Source organism: Cottoperca gobio, chromosome 21 (genome assembly GCF_900634415.1).
Source record: "Cottoperca gobio chromosome 21, fCotGob3.1, whole genome shotgun sequence".
In the NCBI taxonomy this organism is placed as follows: domain Eukaryota; kingdom Metazoa; phylum Chordata; class Actinopteri; order Perciformes; family Bovichtidae; genus Cottoperca; species Cottoperca gobio.
The window spans coordinates 1,011,497-1,030,100 of record NC_041375.1 but is presented as its reverse complement, the minus strand read 5'-3'; the positions used below and the strand labels follow the sequence as shown (position 1 = coordinate 1,030,100).

The window sequence follows — 18,604 nt, the reverse complement described above, 5'->3', positions numbered from 1 at the left end:
GCTTGAAATTGTATTGCATGTTTATACATGTCTGCGTAAAGATAATATCTAATAACATTCATAATAAAAGATGTGGTTGAATTGATTGAGAGAGCAATGATATCAAATCAAACAAATATATGAATTATGTACATGCATGTGGTGATTGTATGTTTAACACGTCATGTGCAGGTCTACTGGTACTACAACTGTAATGTACAGATGACGTACAGTCTGTATACTTACTGGTGTACACACAGCTTCCTCCCCAGTGTGGATGTCCAATAGATGGTCGCTGATCATACAGGTGTCCTCAGTTCTGTCAGTGGCTTCATTCACCAATGTTTCAACACCTCTGTAATAATAGGGTGATAGTTAAAAGTTAAATAGACTCACGCTTTTACTCAAACTACAGAATAAAATGGAGAAGCCTGTTATAAACATTGAATCTCTACTTAATTAAGCTAATGAAGTGTAATTAGCTAAAGTTATTAATGCTACAAACAATAACACACATGGCTAGGGCCTGGTGTAAACTCGTTACATACAGTAGGCCTAGACCGATTATGGCATTATGCTCGAAACAATAAATCAATTAAACAGTAGCACGGCTTACCTTCGCTCTCTGTGTTTGAGTCGGCGTGCTGGCTTGTGCTGGCTGGGGTCTCGGCAGTATTGTAGACAACAACATTTGATCATCTTTTGGCCACAGAAAGCTAGATTTGGAGACGGCCCCACATCCCCATACAACACATCGCTTCACAATTATCCATGACGATCGATTGTTGTCCGTTCTTACTCGTAATAATTGACAGCAGTCTTTGCTAAACGCTTCAACGCAGACAAACACTGGCGGCAGCTGTAACGCAGACGAACACTGGTGGCGGCTGTATTCTACTTGTGACATCATCGCCCGAACATTGCCGAAGTGGATGCTCTCGGCGCAGCGACCGATTGTTGTTAGCGGAAGTCATTTTTATGCTGTTATGATCGTGATTTATTACGAATACATCAATATTAAAAAATATATATATGGTACATTTCACAATAGATATGCAACCTCTATCATATACCAAGCCCAATAACACTGACGAAATATAATTTCGTAGGCCCTTTAAATGTTCCTTTTTTGTCAATTCAGCAAGTCCTGGACCGGGTGAGTCGTATGACCCAGGGAGACCTGGTGATGTCCATGGACCAGCTCCTCACCAAACCTCGTCTGGGGACCTGCCACAAGTTCTACATGCAGCCCTTCACTCTGGCCAACAGTAAAAAACACACAATGATGCTGCGAGATAATAACACCACGTAGAGCCCTCAGTGGTGGGAGGAGTTACTTCCAAATAGTATTTATGCCACGTTCATATCTAAATGTAAAGACATGAAGACACATAAAGACATGAAGACACATTAAGACATAAAGACACATGAAGACATGAAGACACATAAAGACATGAAGACACATAAAGACATGAAGACACATTAAGACATAAAGACATATTAAGACATAAAGACACATTAAGACACAAAGACATGAAGACGCATTAAGACAAACACACATGAAGACATGAAGACATAAAGACACATTAAGACATTAAGACATGAAGACATTAAGACATGAAGACACATAAAGACACGAAGACACATTAAGACATAAAGACATATTAAGACATAAAGACACATTAAGACACAAAGACATGAAGACACAAAGACATGAAGACACATTAAGACATGAAGACACATTAAGACATTAAGACATGAAGACATAAAGACACATTAAGACATAAAGACACATGAAGACATATAAAGACATATTAAGACATAAAGACACATTAAGACACAAAGACATGAAGACACATTAAGACAAACACACATGAAGACATGAAGACATAAAGACACATTAAGACATTAAGACATGAAGACACATAAAGACACGAAGACACATTAAGACATAAAGACATATTAAGACATAAAGACACATTAAGACACAAAGACATGAAGACACATAAAGACATGAAGACACATTAAGACATGAAGACACATTAAGACATTAAGACATGAAGACATTAAGACATGAAGACACATTAAGACATAAAGACACATTAAGACATAAAGACACATTAAGACATGAAGACATGAAGACACATAAAGACATAAAGACATGAAGACACATTAAGACATGAAGACACATTAAGACATGAAGACATTAAGACATGAAGACCATAAGAAGACATGAAGACATTAAGACATGAAGACACATTAAGACATAAAGACACATTAAGACATAAGACACATTAAGACATGAAGACATAAAGACACATAAAGACATAAAGACATGAAGACACATTAAGACATGAAGACACATTAAGACATGAAGACATTAAGACATGAAGACACATTAAGACATTAAGACATGAAGACATAAAGACACATTAAGACATGAAGACATTAAGACATGAAGACACATTAAGACATTAAGACATGAAGACACAAAAGACATAAAGACACATTAAGACATGAAGACATTAAGACATTAAGACATGAAGACACATTAAGACACATAAAGACATTAAGACATGAAGACACATTAAGACATGAAGACACATAAAGACATAAAGACATGAAGACACATTAAGACATGAAGACAAAGACACATTAAGACATGAAGACATAAAGACACATGAAGACATAAAGACACATTAAGACATGAAGACACATTAAGACATGAAGACATGAAGACACATTAAGACATGAAGACATAAAGACACATGAAGACATAAAGACACATTAAGACATGAAGACATTAAGACATTAAGACATGAAGACACATTAAGACATAAAGACACATAAAGACATTAAGACATGAAGACACATTAAGACATGAAGACACATAAAGACATAAAGACATGAAGACACATTAAGACATGAAGACAAAGACACATTAAGACATGAAGACATAAAGACACATGAAGACATAAAGACACATTAAGACATGAAGACACATTAAGACATGAAGACATAAAGACACATGAAGACATGAAGACATAAAGACACATGAAGACATAAAGACACATTAAGACATGAAGACACATTAAGACATGAAGACATAAAGACACATGAAGACATGAAGACATAAAGACACATGAAGACATGAAGACATAAAGATATAAAGACACATGAAGACATAAAGACATGAAGACAGAAAGACACATAAAGATATAAAGACACATGAAGACTTAAAGACATGAAGACATAAAGACACATGAAGACATAAAGACACATTAAGACATGAAGACACATTAAGACATGAAGACATGAAGACACATTAAGACATGAAGACATAAAGACACATGAAGACATAAAGACACATTAAGACATGAAGACACATTAAGACATGAAGACATAAAGACACATGAAGACATGAAGACATAAAGATATAAAGACACATGAAGACATAAAGACATGAAGACAGAAAGACACATAAAGATATAAAGACACATGAAGACTTAAAGACATGAAGACATAAAGACACATAAAGACATGAAGACATAAAGACATGAAGACATGAAGATGAGCTTCTCTTGCCGAGCGCTGGGGACATGAGTTAGTCTCCCGAGTGTCTCACTGAGGGTTAACTGATATCTACTTTGGGAAGGTGATCCTCGGAAATGTTTGAATAATCAGAAGTGAGCCGTCAGTTAGAAACGAGAACCTCTGCTGTGTTTGTTGTCTGTCCTCGCAGACGAAGCGAAGACTCTGATGTTCTTCGAGGGCTGTCCTCCTCATCTCGGATGCTCCATCAAGCTTCGCGGCGCCTCCGAGTACGAGCTGGCGAGGGTGAAGGAGATCATCGTGCTGATGGTGTGTGTGGCCTACCACTCCCAGCTGGAGATCTCTTTCCTCATGGACGAGTTTGCCATGCCGCCCAACCTGGCCCAGAGCACCTCGTTCCCCTGCCTGCTGGAGAGCACCTCTGCTGAGGAGGAGGAGGAGGAGGAGGAGGACGAGGAAGAGGTGGAGGGAGAGAGCCTGGAGGAAACTGCAGGGACTGAAGACTCCACACTTGGAGGACAACCTGAGGAGGAAGGGCTTACCCCGGAGTCTTCATCCAAAAATGGAGATATCGACAGTCTCCAGGACAAACAGAACCCCAGCTCGCCCTCCTCTGTCCAGGAGGAGGGGGCCGGTAACGCGGAGAAAATGACCTCCTCGCCATTTTCCAGTCACCTCGCACCGACTCTGACGTTCTCTCTTCCGTTCCTCATCGAGGAGGACCAGGAGACGAGCTCAGACACTCTCATCATGGTCCCCGAGGAGGACACGGGGGTAGAGGGCAGCCTCGTGAAGGGGGAGTCCCAGGATATGGACGACGGGGATAGCTCCGAGACGACGACTACTCCCAGGTTGTTCCGAGACCCTCTGCAGGACGATACGGGAATGTTTGTGGCCGAGCAGGTGGCGTCGACCGATGACCGTCTGAAGACCATCTCGGCCGTTTTCAAGCAGGAGCTAAAGGACATCATCCTGTGCATTTCCCCCTTCATCACATTTAAAGAACCGTTTCTTCTCAAGCCGGCCGGCATGCACTGTCCCAGCAGGGACTACTTCCCCGAACAGGTACCAACACTTGTTGTTGTTATATTTAGGTTACACTTAGTACACAGAGCTGAAACGAAACTTCTCTTTTAGTGCAACTCTGGTGGCCTGCAGGAGAAGAACATTGGCTGAAAACAGCATTTATTTTGTCTTTCTGGCTTAAAAATTGATTATTCTTCCAATATCAAAATAGCTGCAGATTGTATATTACTCGACTGATCGCTGCAGCGCTTTCCTTACTTGTCCCATGCTCACCTGTGTTTCCCTGTCCTTCAGGTCTACCTGTCTCCTCTCCTCAACAAGGACTTCAAGGAGCTGGACGGGCGCAGAAAGCGGCAGCTCCTTAAAGACTCCGCCCCCTCCTCTCTGGTCAGCGGACAGACTAATGGCACCCCGCAGCCGAAGCCCATCGACGTCCTGCCCTCGCACAGTCTCACTAGCACCCGCATTATAGAGCAGCTGAGCGGCAGCCAGGATCTGGCCAAGATGCTGGCGGACTACAGAGCAAAGGGAGGTCGCATCCGACAGAGAGAAGCCTCCGACCCCTTCAGCGTCGCAGCTCCCGTCAGTGTGCAGAGCAGAGCGGCGGACGCACCGGTGAAGCCGCTGCTGAAGACGCTGCTGAAGACAGACAGTGAAGAGGAGAAGACGGGCAAACTGAGTGACGTGACCTGGGCCCCCAAGGTGAGCAGTGTTGAGACGATTATTCATTACAAACACAACATTCATGTTTACTTTCCTTCCTCATAAAACATTTGAAAAGATGATTTACATCCATGTAGACTTGCTCGCAGTCTTTTCCTGCCTGTTGGAGCGTTACAGCCGCCTGTAGACGAGTGGAATAGTGTGAAACCTGCAGAACAAAACGGGAACCCATTCATAAAATAAACAGCTCCATCGAGTCATTTAGCAAGTAAAAATATATCATTTTAAATGTAATATCATTGTGTTTTTGGCCTGTTTGTCAGACAAAACAATTTAAGAAGTCACCTTGAGTTCAGCATCATCTATCACACCAATAATCTACAAAGCTTCGTCCTCCTGCGGAATATAATAAAGTCTGTTTGTTGTGTTTGTCGTTGCTCAGCTGGACTGTCTGAACCCCGTCAACCATCAGAGACTGTGTGTGCTCTTCAGCAGTTCGTCAGCTCAGTCCAACAACGCGCCCAACCCCTGCGTCAGCCCCTGGTAACCTTGTTCATGTGCAGCGGCTTAACGAATCCTGCGTTGTTCTTTATGAATTTGTATTCATTGCCTTTGTTGTCAACAGGATTGTCACGATGGAGTTCTACGGCAAGAATGACCTCTCTCTCGGCGTATTCCTGGAGCGATACTGTTTCAGGTAAGACTAAATAAAAGTGCTTTAATGATTGATTTCACAATTCTTAGTTAAGTTAAATTCACGTAAGATCTCCTGCTTTAACAAATGTGTTTTGTTTTCTCCAGGCCGTCTTACCAGTGCCCCAGCATGTACTGTGAGACTCCCATGGTGCACCACATCCGGCGGTTTGTGCACGGCAGCGGCTGTGTGCAGATCGTGTTGAAGGAGCTGGACTCCCCTGTGCCCGGGTATCAGCACACCATTCTCAACTACTCCTGGTGCCGCATCTGCAAACAGGCCAGTAATAACTCATCTTAACCGGAACTCCCTGGAAGAAGAGATCAAAAGCAAAATTAATTTTATAAATCAGGAAATATCAGGTGTGAAAGTGAAATACTCATTAAGTCATAAATGGGTTCATTCTTACTACGTTACTTCATTTTGTAATTAAAAATTATTAAAAATAAAACCTTCCAGAAAGAGTTAAAACAAATCTCATGTTTGGTTTTATATGAATTTAAAAGGCTGTAAGTTAATAAATATAAATACTGTGATACTGAATAACGTGAAACGTAAGGATAATCCAGTTTGCTATCAGACTTCCTTCTGCTATAATAAATCTCTGGTTATTATTTCTAGGTGACTCCAGTGGTGCCGCTATCCAACGACTCGTGGTCCATGTCTTTCGCCAAATACCTGGAGCTTCGCTTCTACGGCCACCAGTACACCAGGAGGGCTAACGCGGAGCCCTGCGGACACTCCATCCACAAAGACTACCACCAGTACTTCTCCTACAACCAGATGGTGGCCTCCTTCAGGTGAAGCTGACCAACTGCCTTCGTACTGAGAGGCTGTAACCATGGTTACAGCCAGTGGAGGAAACATTACGGTGTCTACTAATTAAATAACTGCTAATTAACTCAAGTACTTTACTTAAGTGTAATTAGTTTTACTACATTTTTAGAGGTTAATGTTGGACTTTTTACTGAAAGGAAAACTCAGAGGGTTTTACATAAAACATCAAAAGCAAAATAAACACATTTCATTAAAAAGCCAATAAAATAAAAGTTACAGTGTAAGAAATTAATATTAATTTGATTTAATAAACTACATTTATCTGACGGCTTTTGCTACTTTGCAGATTTAGATAATTAATACTAAATTACATTATAAATTATTATATATTAATATAGGTTAAGCTAACCAGCAATATATAAAATAATTAAAATAATTAAATAAATGCATCAATAATTATTTAATTGTAATTTAAATATATTTTGAATGCAGGACTTTGATTTGTAACACAGTAATTGATACTTCTTCCACTTGTTACAGTCTAAGGTTGTGTAGAACGAACCGTTGAACTTGTCTTGATGTTTCCTTCTCAGCTACACTTCTGTGCGGCTGCTGGAGATTTGTCTTCCTCGTCCCAAGATCTTCATCAGGAACCTGGGACCTTCGAAACCCAACATGCAGCAGGACCTGAAGGACTTCTCTCTGAAGTACATGAGCTCGTCTTCATTTCTTCAAACACACAGAAAGACAGCAGATAGTAATAATAATAAAGCGCTTTGAGCTGCGTCCCAGTGAAGCAACAATAATGTTGGAAATAGTTCAGATATAAGATGTGCTGCTTTTTATTTAGCTGTTTTCAGTCCTTGGGTAGTTGAGCGTAGACCCAAAGCTAAAAGTCTAAACTAATAATATGATCACAGCACGTGTGTCATCTGACTGCGTCCCCTCGGCTCTCTCCTCAGAGTGACTCAGGTGTATCTGGCCATAGACGACCGCCTCACCTCCCTGAAGACCGACACCTTCAGTAAGACGCGAGAAGAAAAGATGGAGGACCTCTTCGCTCAGAAAGACGTAGGTGTTTCCCCACAGTGTGTCGGTGCGTCTCACCTCTGAGGTCGGGGGTTGTTATAGACTCATTGTGGTGTGTGTGTGTGTGTGTGGGTGTGGGTGTGGGTGTGTGTGTAGATGGAAGAGGCAGAGCTGCGGAGCTGGATCGAAAAGCTTCAGGCGCGACTACAGGCCTGCGGTCTGGATTCTGCTCAGCAGGTGCAGGCGGTTCTGGAGTCGCTGGTGATGAAGAAACAGAGTCTGTGTGAGATGTTAACGTCCTGGAACAGCAGGTCAGTCCCTGCAGACTTCTTTATTATGTTTTATTGGATGTCATTCATTATTTATTTCCTCTCTGTTGTCCTCACTATGTTGTCCTCTCTCTGTTGTCCTCGCTCTGTTGTCCTCTCTGTTGTCCTCTCTCTGTTGACCTCTCTCTGTTGTCCTCTCTCTGTTGTCCTCTCTGTTGTCCTCTCTCTGTTGTCCTCTCTCTGTTGACCTCTCTCTGTTGACCTCTCTCTGTTGTCCTCTCTCTGTTGACCTCTCTCTGTTGTCCTCTCTCTGTTGACCTCTCTCTGTTGTCCTCTCTCTGTTGTCCTCTCTCTGTTGACCTCTCTCTGTTGTCCTCTCTCTGTTGTCCTCTCTATGTTGACCTCTCTCTGTTGACCTCTCTCTGTTGACCTCTCTCTGTTGTCCTCTCTATGTTGACCTCTCTCTGTTGACCTCTCTCTGTTGACCTCTCTCTGTTGTCCTCTCTATGTTGACCTCTCTCTGTTGACCTCTCTCTGTTGTCCTCTCTATGTTGACCTCTCTCTGTTGTCCTCTCTCTGTTGTCCTCTCTATGTTGTCCTCTCTATGTTGTCCTCTCTATGTTGTCCTCTCTCTGTTGTCCTCTCTATGTTGTCCTCTCTGTTGACCTCTCTCTGTTGTCCTCTCTCTGTTGTCCTCTCTATGTTGTCCTCTCTATGTTGTCCTCTCTATGTTGTCCTCTCTCTGTTGTCCTCTCTATGTTGTCCTCTCTGTTGACCTCTCTCTGTTGTCCTCTCTCTGTTGTCCTCTCTATGTTGTCCTCTCTATGTTGTCCTCTCTCTGTTGTCCTCTCTCTGTTGTCCTCTCTCTGTTGTCCTCTCTCTGTTGTCCTCTCTATGTTGACCTCTCTCTGTTGACCTCTCTCTGTTGACCTCTCTCTGTTGTCCTCTCTCTGTTGACCTCTCTCTGTTGACCTCTCTCTGTTGACCTCTCTCTGTTGTCCTCTCTCTGTTGTCCTCTCTCTGTTGACCTCTCTCTGTTGACCTCTCTCTGTTGACCTCTCTCTGTTGACCTCTCTCTGTTGTCCTCTCTCTGTTGTCCTCTCTCTGTTGTCCTCTCTCTGTTGACCTCTCTCTGTTGACCTCTCTCTGTTGACCTCTCTCTGTTGTCCTCTCTCTGTTGTCCTCTCTCTGTTGACCTCTCTCTGTTGACCTCTCTATGTTGTCCTCTCTCTGTTGTCCTCTCTCTGTTGTCCTCTCTCTGTTGACCTCTCTCTGTTGTCCTCTCTATGTTGACCTCTCTCTGTTGACCTCTCTCTGTTGACCTCTCTCTGTTGTCCTCTCTATGTTGACCTCTCTCTGTTGACCTCTCTCTGTTGTCCTCTCTATGTTGACCTCTCTCTGTTGTCCTCTCTCTGTTGTCCTCTCTATGTTGTCCTCTCTATGTTGTCCTCTCTATGTTGTCCTCTCTCTGTTGTCCTCTCTATGTTGTCCTCTCTGTTGACCTCTCTCTGTTGTCCTCTCTCTGTTGTCCTCTCTATGTTGTCCTCTCTATGTTGTCCTCTCTATGTTGTCCTCTCTCTGTTGTCCTCTCTATGTTGTCCTCTCTGTTGACCTCTCTCTGTTGTCCTCTCTCTGTTGTCCTCTCTATGTTGTCCTCTCTATGTTGTCCTCTCTCTGTTGTCCTCTCTCTGTTGTCCTCTCTATGTTGTCCTCTCTCTGTTGTCCTCTCTATGTTGTCCTCTCTATGTTGTCCTCTCTATGTTGTCCTCTCTCTGTTGTCCTCTCTATGTTGTCCTCTCTGTTGACCTCTCTCTGTTGACCTCTCTATGTTGTCCTCTCTCTGTTGTCCTCTCTCTGTTGTCCTCTCTCTGTTGTTCTCTCTCTGTTGTCCTCTCTCTGTTGTCCTCTCTCTGTTGTCCTCTCTATGTTGTCCTCTCTCTGTTGTCCTCTCTATGTTGTCCTCTCTCTGTTGTCCTCTCTCTGTTGTTCTCTCTCTGTTGTCCTCTCTCTGTTGTCCTCTCTCTGTTGTCCTCTCTCTGTTGTTCTCTCTCTGTTGTCCTCTCTCTGTTGTCCTCTCTCTGTTGTTCTCTCTCTGTTGTCCTCTCTCTGTTGTCCTCTCTCTGTTGTCCTCTCTCTGTTGTCCCCTCTATGTTGTCCTCTCTGTTGACCTCTCTCTGTTGACCTCTCTATGTTGTCCTCTCTCTGTTGTCCTCTCTCTGTTGTCCTCTCTCTGTTGTCCTCTCTGTTGACCTCTCTCTGTTGACCTCTCTATGTTGTCCTCTCTCTGTTGTCCTCTCTCTGTTGTCCTCTCTCTGTTGTTCTCTCTCTGTTGTCCTCTCTCTGTTGTCCTCTCTCTGTTGTCCTCTCTATGTTGTCCTCTCTCTGTTGTCCTCTCTATGTTGTCCTCTCTATGTTGTCCTCTCTCTGTTGTCCTCTCTCTGTTGTCCTCACTATGTTGTCCTCTCTCTGTTGTCCTCTCTATGTTGTCCTCTCTCTGTTGTCCTCTCTATGTTGTCCTCTCTATGTTGTCCTCTCTCTGTTGTCCTCTCTCTGTTGTCCTCACTATGTTGTCCTCTCTCTGTTGTCCTCTCTCTGTTGTCCTCTCTATGTTGTCCTCTCTCTGTTGTCCTCTCTCTGTTGTCCTCACTATGTTGTCCTCTCTATGTTGTCCTCTCTCTGTTGTCCTCTCTCTGTTGTCCTCACTATGTTGTCCTCTCTCTGTTGTCCTCTCTCTGTTGTTCTCTCTCTGTTGTCCTCACTATGTTGTCCTCTCTATGTTGTCCTCTCTCTGTTGTCCTCTCTCTGTTGTCCTCACTATGTTGTCCTCTCTCTGTTGTCCTCTCTCTGTTGTCCTCTCTATGTTGTCCTCTCTCTGTTGTCCTCTCTCTGTTGTCCTCACTATGTTGTCCTCTCTATGTTGTCCTCTCTCTGTTGTTCTCTCTCTGTTGTCCTCACTATGTTGTCCTCTCTCTGTTGACCTCTCTCTGTTGTCCTCTCTCTGTTGTCCTCTCTCTGTTGTCCTCTCTATGTTGTCCTCTCTCTGTTGTCCTCTCTCTGTTGTCCTCACTATGTTGTCCTCTCTCTGTTGTCCTCTCTCTGTTGTTCTCTCTCTGTTGTCCTCACTATGTTGTCCTCTCTCTGTTGTCCTCTCTCTGTTGTCCTCTCTATGTTGTCTTCACTATGTTGTCCTCACTCTGTTGTCCTCTCTCTGTTGTCCTCTCTCTGTTGTTCTCTCTCTGTTGTCCTCTCTCTGTTGTCCTCTCTCTGTTGTCCTCTCTCTGTTGTCCTCTCTATGTTGTCTTCACTATGTTGTCCTCACTCTGTTGTCCTCTCTCTGTTGTCCTCTCTCTGTTGTCCTCTCTCTGTTGTCCTCTCTCTGTTGTCCTCTCTGTTGTCCTCACTATGTTGTCCTCTCTCTGTTGTCCTCACTATGTTGTCCTCTCTCTGTTGTCCTCTCCCCCCCAGGCTGCAGGACTTGTTCCAGCAGGAGAAAGGAAGGAAGCGTCTGTCTGTCCCCCCCAGCCCCGGCAGGCACCGACAGACCACCGCTGACGACAGCAAGGTCGGTAACTTCATAACTTCATTCATGGCGTTTACATTTAAGTCACCGGGTCACTGATCACGTTTTCATGCACAACATTTTATGTTTTTTTGCCGGAAAAAGACAATATTCCTACTATTCTATTTATTTAATAGAGCGCCCTGGATTCCTCCCCCCGTAACCCCTCACCTGTTGTCCAGAATGGTGACAAAGGTGAGTTGGCCGTCTCTGAATCCATCCTGGTGTTTTGTTATTGCTCTGGTGTTTTCTGACTGTTGATGTTTTCACTGACAGAGGACCGTCACCTCTGCACGCTATCCTCCACCTCCTCCTCCTCCCTGCTGCCGTCACCAGGAGAGGCTGAACCGTTCACACCTGGTCCCTCCTTCACTGAGCAGGACTCTGTCAGCATCCCAGAAGGTACACACACAAACACACACATAATCTCTTGTAGCTCACAGTATCTGTCTAATTGTATAACTTCTGGTTGTTAGACGTGTTTGACGGACACTTGCTGGGCTCCACTGACAGTCAGGTGAAGGAGAAATCTACCATGAAAGCCATCCTGGCCAACTTCCTGCCCGGCAACAGCTACAGCCCCATCCCCTTCCCGTTGTAAGTCATGCACTCACTCGGACTCTTGGAGGCAAAGTGTAGTTTATTTCTGAGTGCTAAAACAAACTGTGAAAAAACTACAATTGATACTGATCATTCTTGTTTACTTAATCTTTGATGGGATATTTACAGAAGCCCTGAGAGGCAAGTGAGAAATAAGAGTCTAAATGGTTTTCTCCGATAAAAAAATAAAAATAAAGGTTTTGTCAGAATAACCTTTTTGTAAATTACTTTTTTTATTTATTAATTTATTTTTTGAATCTGTGAAACAGTTGTTGGTATAAAGTTTTGTTCGGACCATCTCTGTGTGTTGTTGTAATACATATTTTGGCCACAAGAGGCTGAAGTGCACCACTACCCCATGTTTTAAATACGGCTAAAAACAACAAGTTTTCTTCCAGGTGAGTTTTGATTTTCACATCCGCGTTTGTTGTTGGACTTCTGTGCTAGTCATGGAATGGCCATAACAAACACCATGTTCCAACATAAGGATGCTCATAAGTGCACGTGGTACCAGAGCACCCTAGGCCAAAGGTCAATGATCGATTTTGTAATTGTATCATCTGATCTGAGGCCACATGTTTTGGACACTCGGGTGAAGAGAGGGGCGGAGCTGTCGACTGATCACCATCTAGTGGTGAGTTGGATCAAGGGGTGGGGGAAGACTCTGGACAGACCTGGTAAACCCAAACAGGTAGTGCGGGTGAACTGGGAACGTCTGGAGGAAGCCCCTGTCCTGGGGATCTTTAACTTACACCTCCGGCAGAGCTTTTCAGACATCCCTGTGGAGGTTGGGGGCATTGAACCTGAGTGGGCGATGTTCAAAACCTCTATTGCTGAAGCTGCGTGATAAGCTGTGGTCTCAAGGTCTTAGGTGCCTCAAGGGGCGGTAACCCTCGAACACCGTGGTGGACCCCGGTGGTCAGGGAAGCCGTCCGACTGAAGAAGGAGTCCTTCCGGGTTATGTTATCCGGGAGGACTCCGGAAACAGTTGCAGGGTACCGAAGGACTAGAAGGGCGGCAGCCACTGCCGTGTCAGAGGCAAAGCAGCAGGTGTGGGAGAAGTTCGGAGAAGCTATGGAGAAAGACTTTCGGTCGGCACCAAGGTGCTTCTGGAAAACCATCCGGCACCTCAGGAGGGGGAAGCGAGGAACCATCCAAGCTGTGTACAGCAAGGGTGGGACCCTGCTGACTTCGACTGAGAAGGTTATCGGGCGGTGGAAGGAGCACTTTGAGGAACTCCTGAATCCGACTGACGCTCCCTCTATGGTAGAGGCAGAGCTGGAAGCTGATGGGGGACCATCGTCAATTTCCCTGACGGAAGTCACTGAGGTAGTCAAACAACTCCACAGTGGCAAAGCCGCAGGGGTTGATGAGATCCGTCCAGAAATGCTGAAGGCTTTGGGTGTTGAGGGGCTGTCTTGGTTGACACGCCTCGTCAACATTGCGTGGAAGTCTGGGACAGTGCCTAGGGGTTGGCAGACCGGGGTGGTGGTTCCCCTATTTAAAAAGGGGGACCAGAGAGTGTGTGCCAACTACAGGGGTATCACACTTCTCAGCCTCCCTGGTAAAGTCTACTCCAAGGTACTGGAAAGGAGGGTTCGGCCGGTAGTCGAAGCTCTGATTGAAGAGGAACAATGCGGATTCCGTCCTGGTCGTGGAACAACGGACCAACTCTTCACTCTCGCAAGGATCCTGGAGGGGGCCTGGAAGTACGCCCATCCGGTCTACATGTGTTTTGTGGATCGGGAGAAGGCGTATGACCGGGTCCCCCGGGTGATACTGTTCCTACCCTCACCTATGGTCATGAAGGCTAGGTCATGACCAAAAGAACAAAGATCACGGGTACAAGCGGCCAAAATGGGTTTTCTCAGACGGGTGGCTGGCGTCTCCCTTAGAGATAGGGTGAGAAGCTCAGCCATCCGTGAGAGACTCGGAGTAGAGCTGCTGCTCCTTTACGTTGAAAGGAGCCAGTTGAGGTGGTTCGGGCATCTAGTAAGGATGCCGCCTGGGCGCCTCCCTAGGGAGGTGTTTCAGGCACGTCCAGCTGGGAGGAGACCCCGGGGAAGACCCAGGACTCGGTGGAGAGATTATATCTCCTCACTGGCCTGGGAACGCCTCAGGATCCCCCAGTCGGAGCTGGAGGATGTGGCCCGGAGAAGGGAAGATTGGGGTTCCTTACTGGACGGTAGATGATGGATGACGAGAAAATTTTTTACGAGAACGATTACCTGGAAGAAAACTGGTTTTTAGTCGTATTTAAAACATGGGGTCGTGCACTTCAGCCTCTTGTGGACAAAATGAGTATTACAACAACAAACTTTGGAATATTTACTTTTATTTCAAGGTGTTTTCTTTAAAATATGAAACATGGAGAGATTTGTTACTTTTGGTTTCTGTATTTGTACCTACATCTCCATCAATAAAAATACTTTGGAAGTCTGTTCACACACTTAGCTCAGGCTCCAACAGTTTGTCTCTGTCACGTAATCTGTGTCCACAGCGACCCAGACAAACACTACCTGATGTACGAACACGAGCGGGTTCCCATCGCAGTCTGCGAGAGAGAGCCGAGCTCCATCATCGCCTTCGCTCTCAGGTGAGAACCGCCTCCTCACTCCGTCTATAACTTGGTCTCACATCTAGAACTGTTCTGTTTAATGTAAACGTTCTTGTGTCGTGTGTTGCCCTCCAGCTGTAAGGAGTATAAGACGGCTCTGGACGATCTGTCAAACGCAGGCGGGGATGAGACTCCACAGGTCATCAGGTACGCAGGAGTTATAATGTATTATAAAACAACATATAAAGTAGTTACAATTGGCTGTTTAAATGTTGCATCATAATAATATGATATATAATAATATAACTGTCTGAAAGGGACAATTCTACCCAACAAGCACTTTTACTTTAATACTTTTATTTAAATTTAAGACGGTAGCATTGCTGCTTTTACTGAAATATACAAAACGTTCTTCTCCAACCACTGTGGGGAATTGTTTATATAAAATATTCCCAGAACAGATTTCACAAGTTGTTTCGCAGAGATTGTGTTTTTTTAGCTGTAAATTAGCTGCAAAAACACAATTAATGAATTATTTTAATGTTTTATTGCTCAACTTATGTGAAGTAAATCTTGTGGTAGATATGGAGGATACACTGACATAATAAATCAGAATAACATCAATCATTTGAGTAAAAGTCTGTTTTGTCTTCAGTGCTGGGGAGAGTCGGGCTAAAAGCAGCCCGGCCCGGCCCAGTGAGTCGACCTCGTCCCAGCAGAGCCGCAGCAGCACGGACGCCGATCCGCTCAGTGAGTCTTCGCTTCACATTATACTTTCATTCACTCATTTTACCAACATTGAGAAACGCTTCACTTGTATTTCTGTTTTGTGCAGAGGACGCAGACTTGGCAGATAAACAGAAGAAACAAATCCTGAATCCACACGTTGAGCTGCGTGAGTGTTTCTCTTTTATTTTATCCTAAGAGGTGGAAGAACTCATACTTTTACTTAAATACAAGTATTAATTCCACAAAGTAAAAATACTGAATTGAAAATGTTACTTAAGTAAAGTTATGTATGTCAAAGTATAATCAGGATAATTACTTTAAGTATTAAACGTTTATTAAAAATACTCAGTGCAGAAAAAAGTCCACTGTGACTTATACTATATATAATATTATATATGATATATAATATATCATATATTATATATATATTATATTTTATATTATATTGTTTTATATATGATATATTATATATTATACATTATATTATATATTATATATTATTTTATATTTTATATTTGATATTATACATTATACATTATATTGTTTTATATATGATATATTATATATTATACATTATATTATATATTATATATATATTATATATTATTTTATATTTTATATTATACATTATATTGTTTTATATATGATATATTATACATTATATATTATATTGTACATTATATATTATATTATATGCATTAATGTAAAAGCATTTACTGTTGTAGCTCATTTTGAATTATTTACTAATCATTATTTTCATCATTAATTAATTAATTGTTTGAGTTGTAAAAATAGTGATAAAAATGTTTAATTTTGTCCCACAAACAGTCCAAACTTTAACATTATTAAAAAAGCATCAAATCTTGACAGCTGAGAATCTAAATATTAAATCTTGTGACTGAGATTATTTTCCTCTCGTCGTCTTCTAAACATGAACCTTTCGTCTGTTGTCGAATTTGCAGAATTCTCCGATGCCAACGCCAAGTTTTACTGTCGCATCTACTACGCCGAGGAGTTCCACAAGATGCGCGAGGAGATCATGGAGAGCAGCGAGGAGGACTTCGTCCGCTCGCTGTCGCACTGTGTCAACTGGCAGGCGCGAGGTGGAAAATCTGGAGCCGTTTTCTACGCAACAGAAGGTTGTGTTCAATATCTCACAGAAGAATGTTTCTCCTGCTGAAGTCACAGTGAAATATCAGTTATATCCCATAATACTGAGCTAAACGTGGCTTTAGTTACGAGAGGAAACGCCTTCCTGCTGCTATGATGCTGCTTTATTATAAGCTTTATATGATGATCAGTGAAATATTAAGACATTCGACAGGAAGAGAGAAAAAGCGTTTGTCACCAGTTCTGTTGGACTCAAAGGTTTTATTCTATTTTTAAACTCCATAAAAACTAACGATGTGTTTGTTATTCTCCAACTGCTGTGACACTCAAACATATTTCTTCTACCGACTCTTTAAAAATAGGTCATGAATTCACTTTCATTTACACAAATACACTTTAAAAAAAGATTTACACAAACAACTTTTAGTGAGTATTTACAGCAGAATGACTTCAGATGGACCCAAAATAAAGACCAATCAGACACACATACACTCTCTCTCTCACTCACTCTCTCACTCACTCTCTCACTCACTCACTCACTCACTCACTCTCTCTCTCACACACTCACTCACTCACTCTCTCTCTCACACACTCACTCACACTCTCTCTCTCACTCACTCACTCACTCTCTCTCTCACTCACTCACTCACTCTCTCTCTCACACACTCACTCACTCTCTCTCTCACACACTCACTCACTCACTCACTCACACACTCACACACTCACTCTCTCACTCACATCTCACTCTCTCGCTCACACACTCACTCACACTTCTCTCACACACTCACTCACACTCGCTCTCTCCTCACTCACTCTCTCTCACGCACTCTCCTCTCTCTCACACACTCAACTCACACTCTCTCGTCACACTCTCTTCCTCCTCACTCACTCTCTCACTCACTCTCCTCTTCTACACATCACATCACTTCACTCTCTCTACATCTCTCTCTCATCACACTCACTCACACTCTCTCTCTCACTCACTCTCTCTCTCACGCTCTACTCTCACTCACTCTCTCACACACTCTCGCTCACTTCACTCAACCTCTCTCTCACTCACTCGTATCTCACTCACACTCTCTCGTCGCTCTCACACACATCACTTACTCTCACTCTTCTCTCTCACTACTCACACTCTCCTCACTCACACTCACCTCTCTCACACACACTCTCACACTCTCTCTCTCTCACTCTCTCTCTCACACTCACTCTCTCACTCACTCTCTCACTCTCTCTCTCACTCTCTCTCACTCACTCTCTCACACACACACTCACACACACACTCACACTCACTTACTCTCACACACTCTCTCACTCACACTCACTCTCTCACTTACACTCACTCTCTCACACACTCTCTCACTCACACATTCACTCTCTCTCACACTCTCTCACACTCACTCTCACACACTCTCTCACTCTCTCACTCACACTCACTCTCTCACACACTCTCTCACTCACACATTCACTCTCTCACTCACACTCTCTCTCACTCACACTCACTCTCTCACACTCTCTCTCTCTCACTCACTTCACTCTCTCACTCTCTCACTCACATATTCACACTCTCTCACTCTCTCTCACTCACACTCACTCTCTCACACTCTCACACTCTCTCTCTCACACACTCTCACTCTCTCTCACACTCACTCACTCGCTCTCTCACTCACTCACACTCTCTCTCTCACACTCTCTCTCTCACACACTCTCTCACTCTCTCACTCACACATTCACTCTCTCTCACACTCACTCACTCACTCACACTCTCTCTCTCTCACACTCACTCTCTCACACTCTCTCACACTCTCTCTCTCTCTCACACTCACTCTCTCACACTCTCTCACTCACACACTCTCTCACTCACACACTCTCTCACACTCTCTCACTCTCTCACTCACACTCTCTCACTCTCTCACACTCTCTCTCTCTCACACACTCTCACTCTCTCTCTCACACTCACTCTCTCACACTCACTCTCTCACTCTCTCACTCACACATTCACTCACATACGATACTTGTAGGTTTTGGTCTTTTCATCGGATTTTACAAAAAGAAAACTC

The 18,604-nt window shown here is 43.6% G+C and overlaps 1 protein-coding gene across 1 annotated transcript in view; it reads left to right on the top strand.

Moving 5' to 3' along the window:
* The window catches only part of pikfyve (phosphoinositide kinase, FYVE finger containing), a 44,921-nt gene that overhangs the window by 23,125 nt on the left and 3,192 nt on the right, over nt 1-18,604 (top strand). Inside the window, 19 exon segments of the mRNA XM_029459212.1 lie at nt 1,121-1,247; nt 3,722-4,596; nt 4,852-5,259; nt 5,663-5,763; nt 5,846-5,917; nt 6,022-6,193; nt 6,536-6,714; nt 7,285-7,398; nt 7,654-7,762; nt 7,877-8,031; nt 11,455-11,551; nt 11,686-11,743; nt 11,825-11,950; nt 12,025-12,145; nt 14,649-14,744; nt 14,841-14,912; nt 15,361-15,455; nt 15,541-15,600; nt 16,397-16,573. Coding sequence (XP_029315072.1) covers nt 1,121-1,247; nt 3,722-4,596; nt 4,852-5,259; nt 5,663-5,763; nt 5,846-5,917; nt 6,022-6,193; nt 6,536-6,714; nt 7,285-7,398; nt 7,654-7,762; nt 7,877-8,031; nt 11,455-11,551; nt 11,686-11,743; nt 11,825-11,950; nt 12,025-12,145; nt 14,649-14,744; nt 14,841-14,912; nt 15,361-15,455; nt 15,541-15,600; nt 16,397-16,573 — 3,214 coding nt within the window.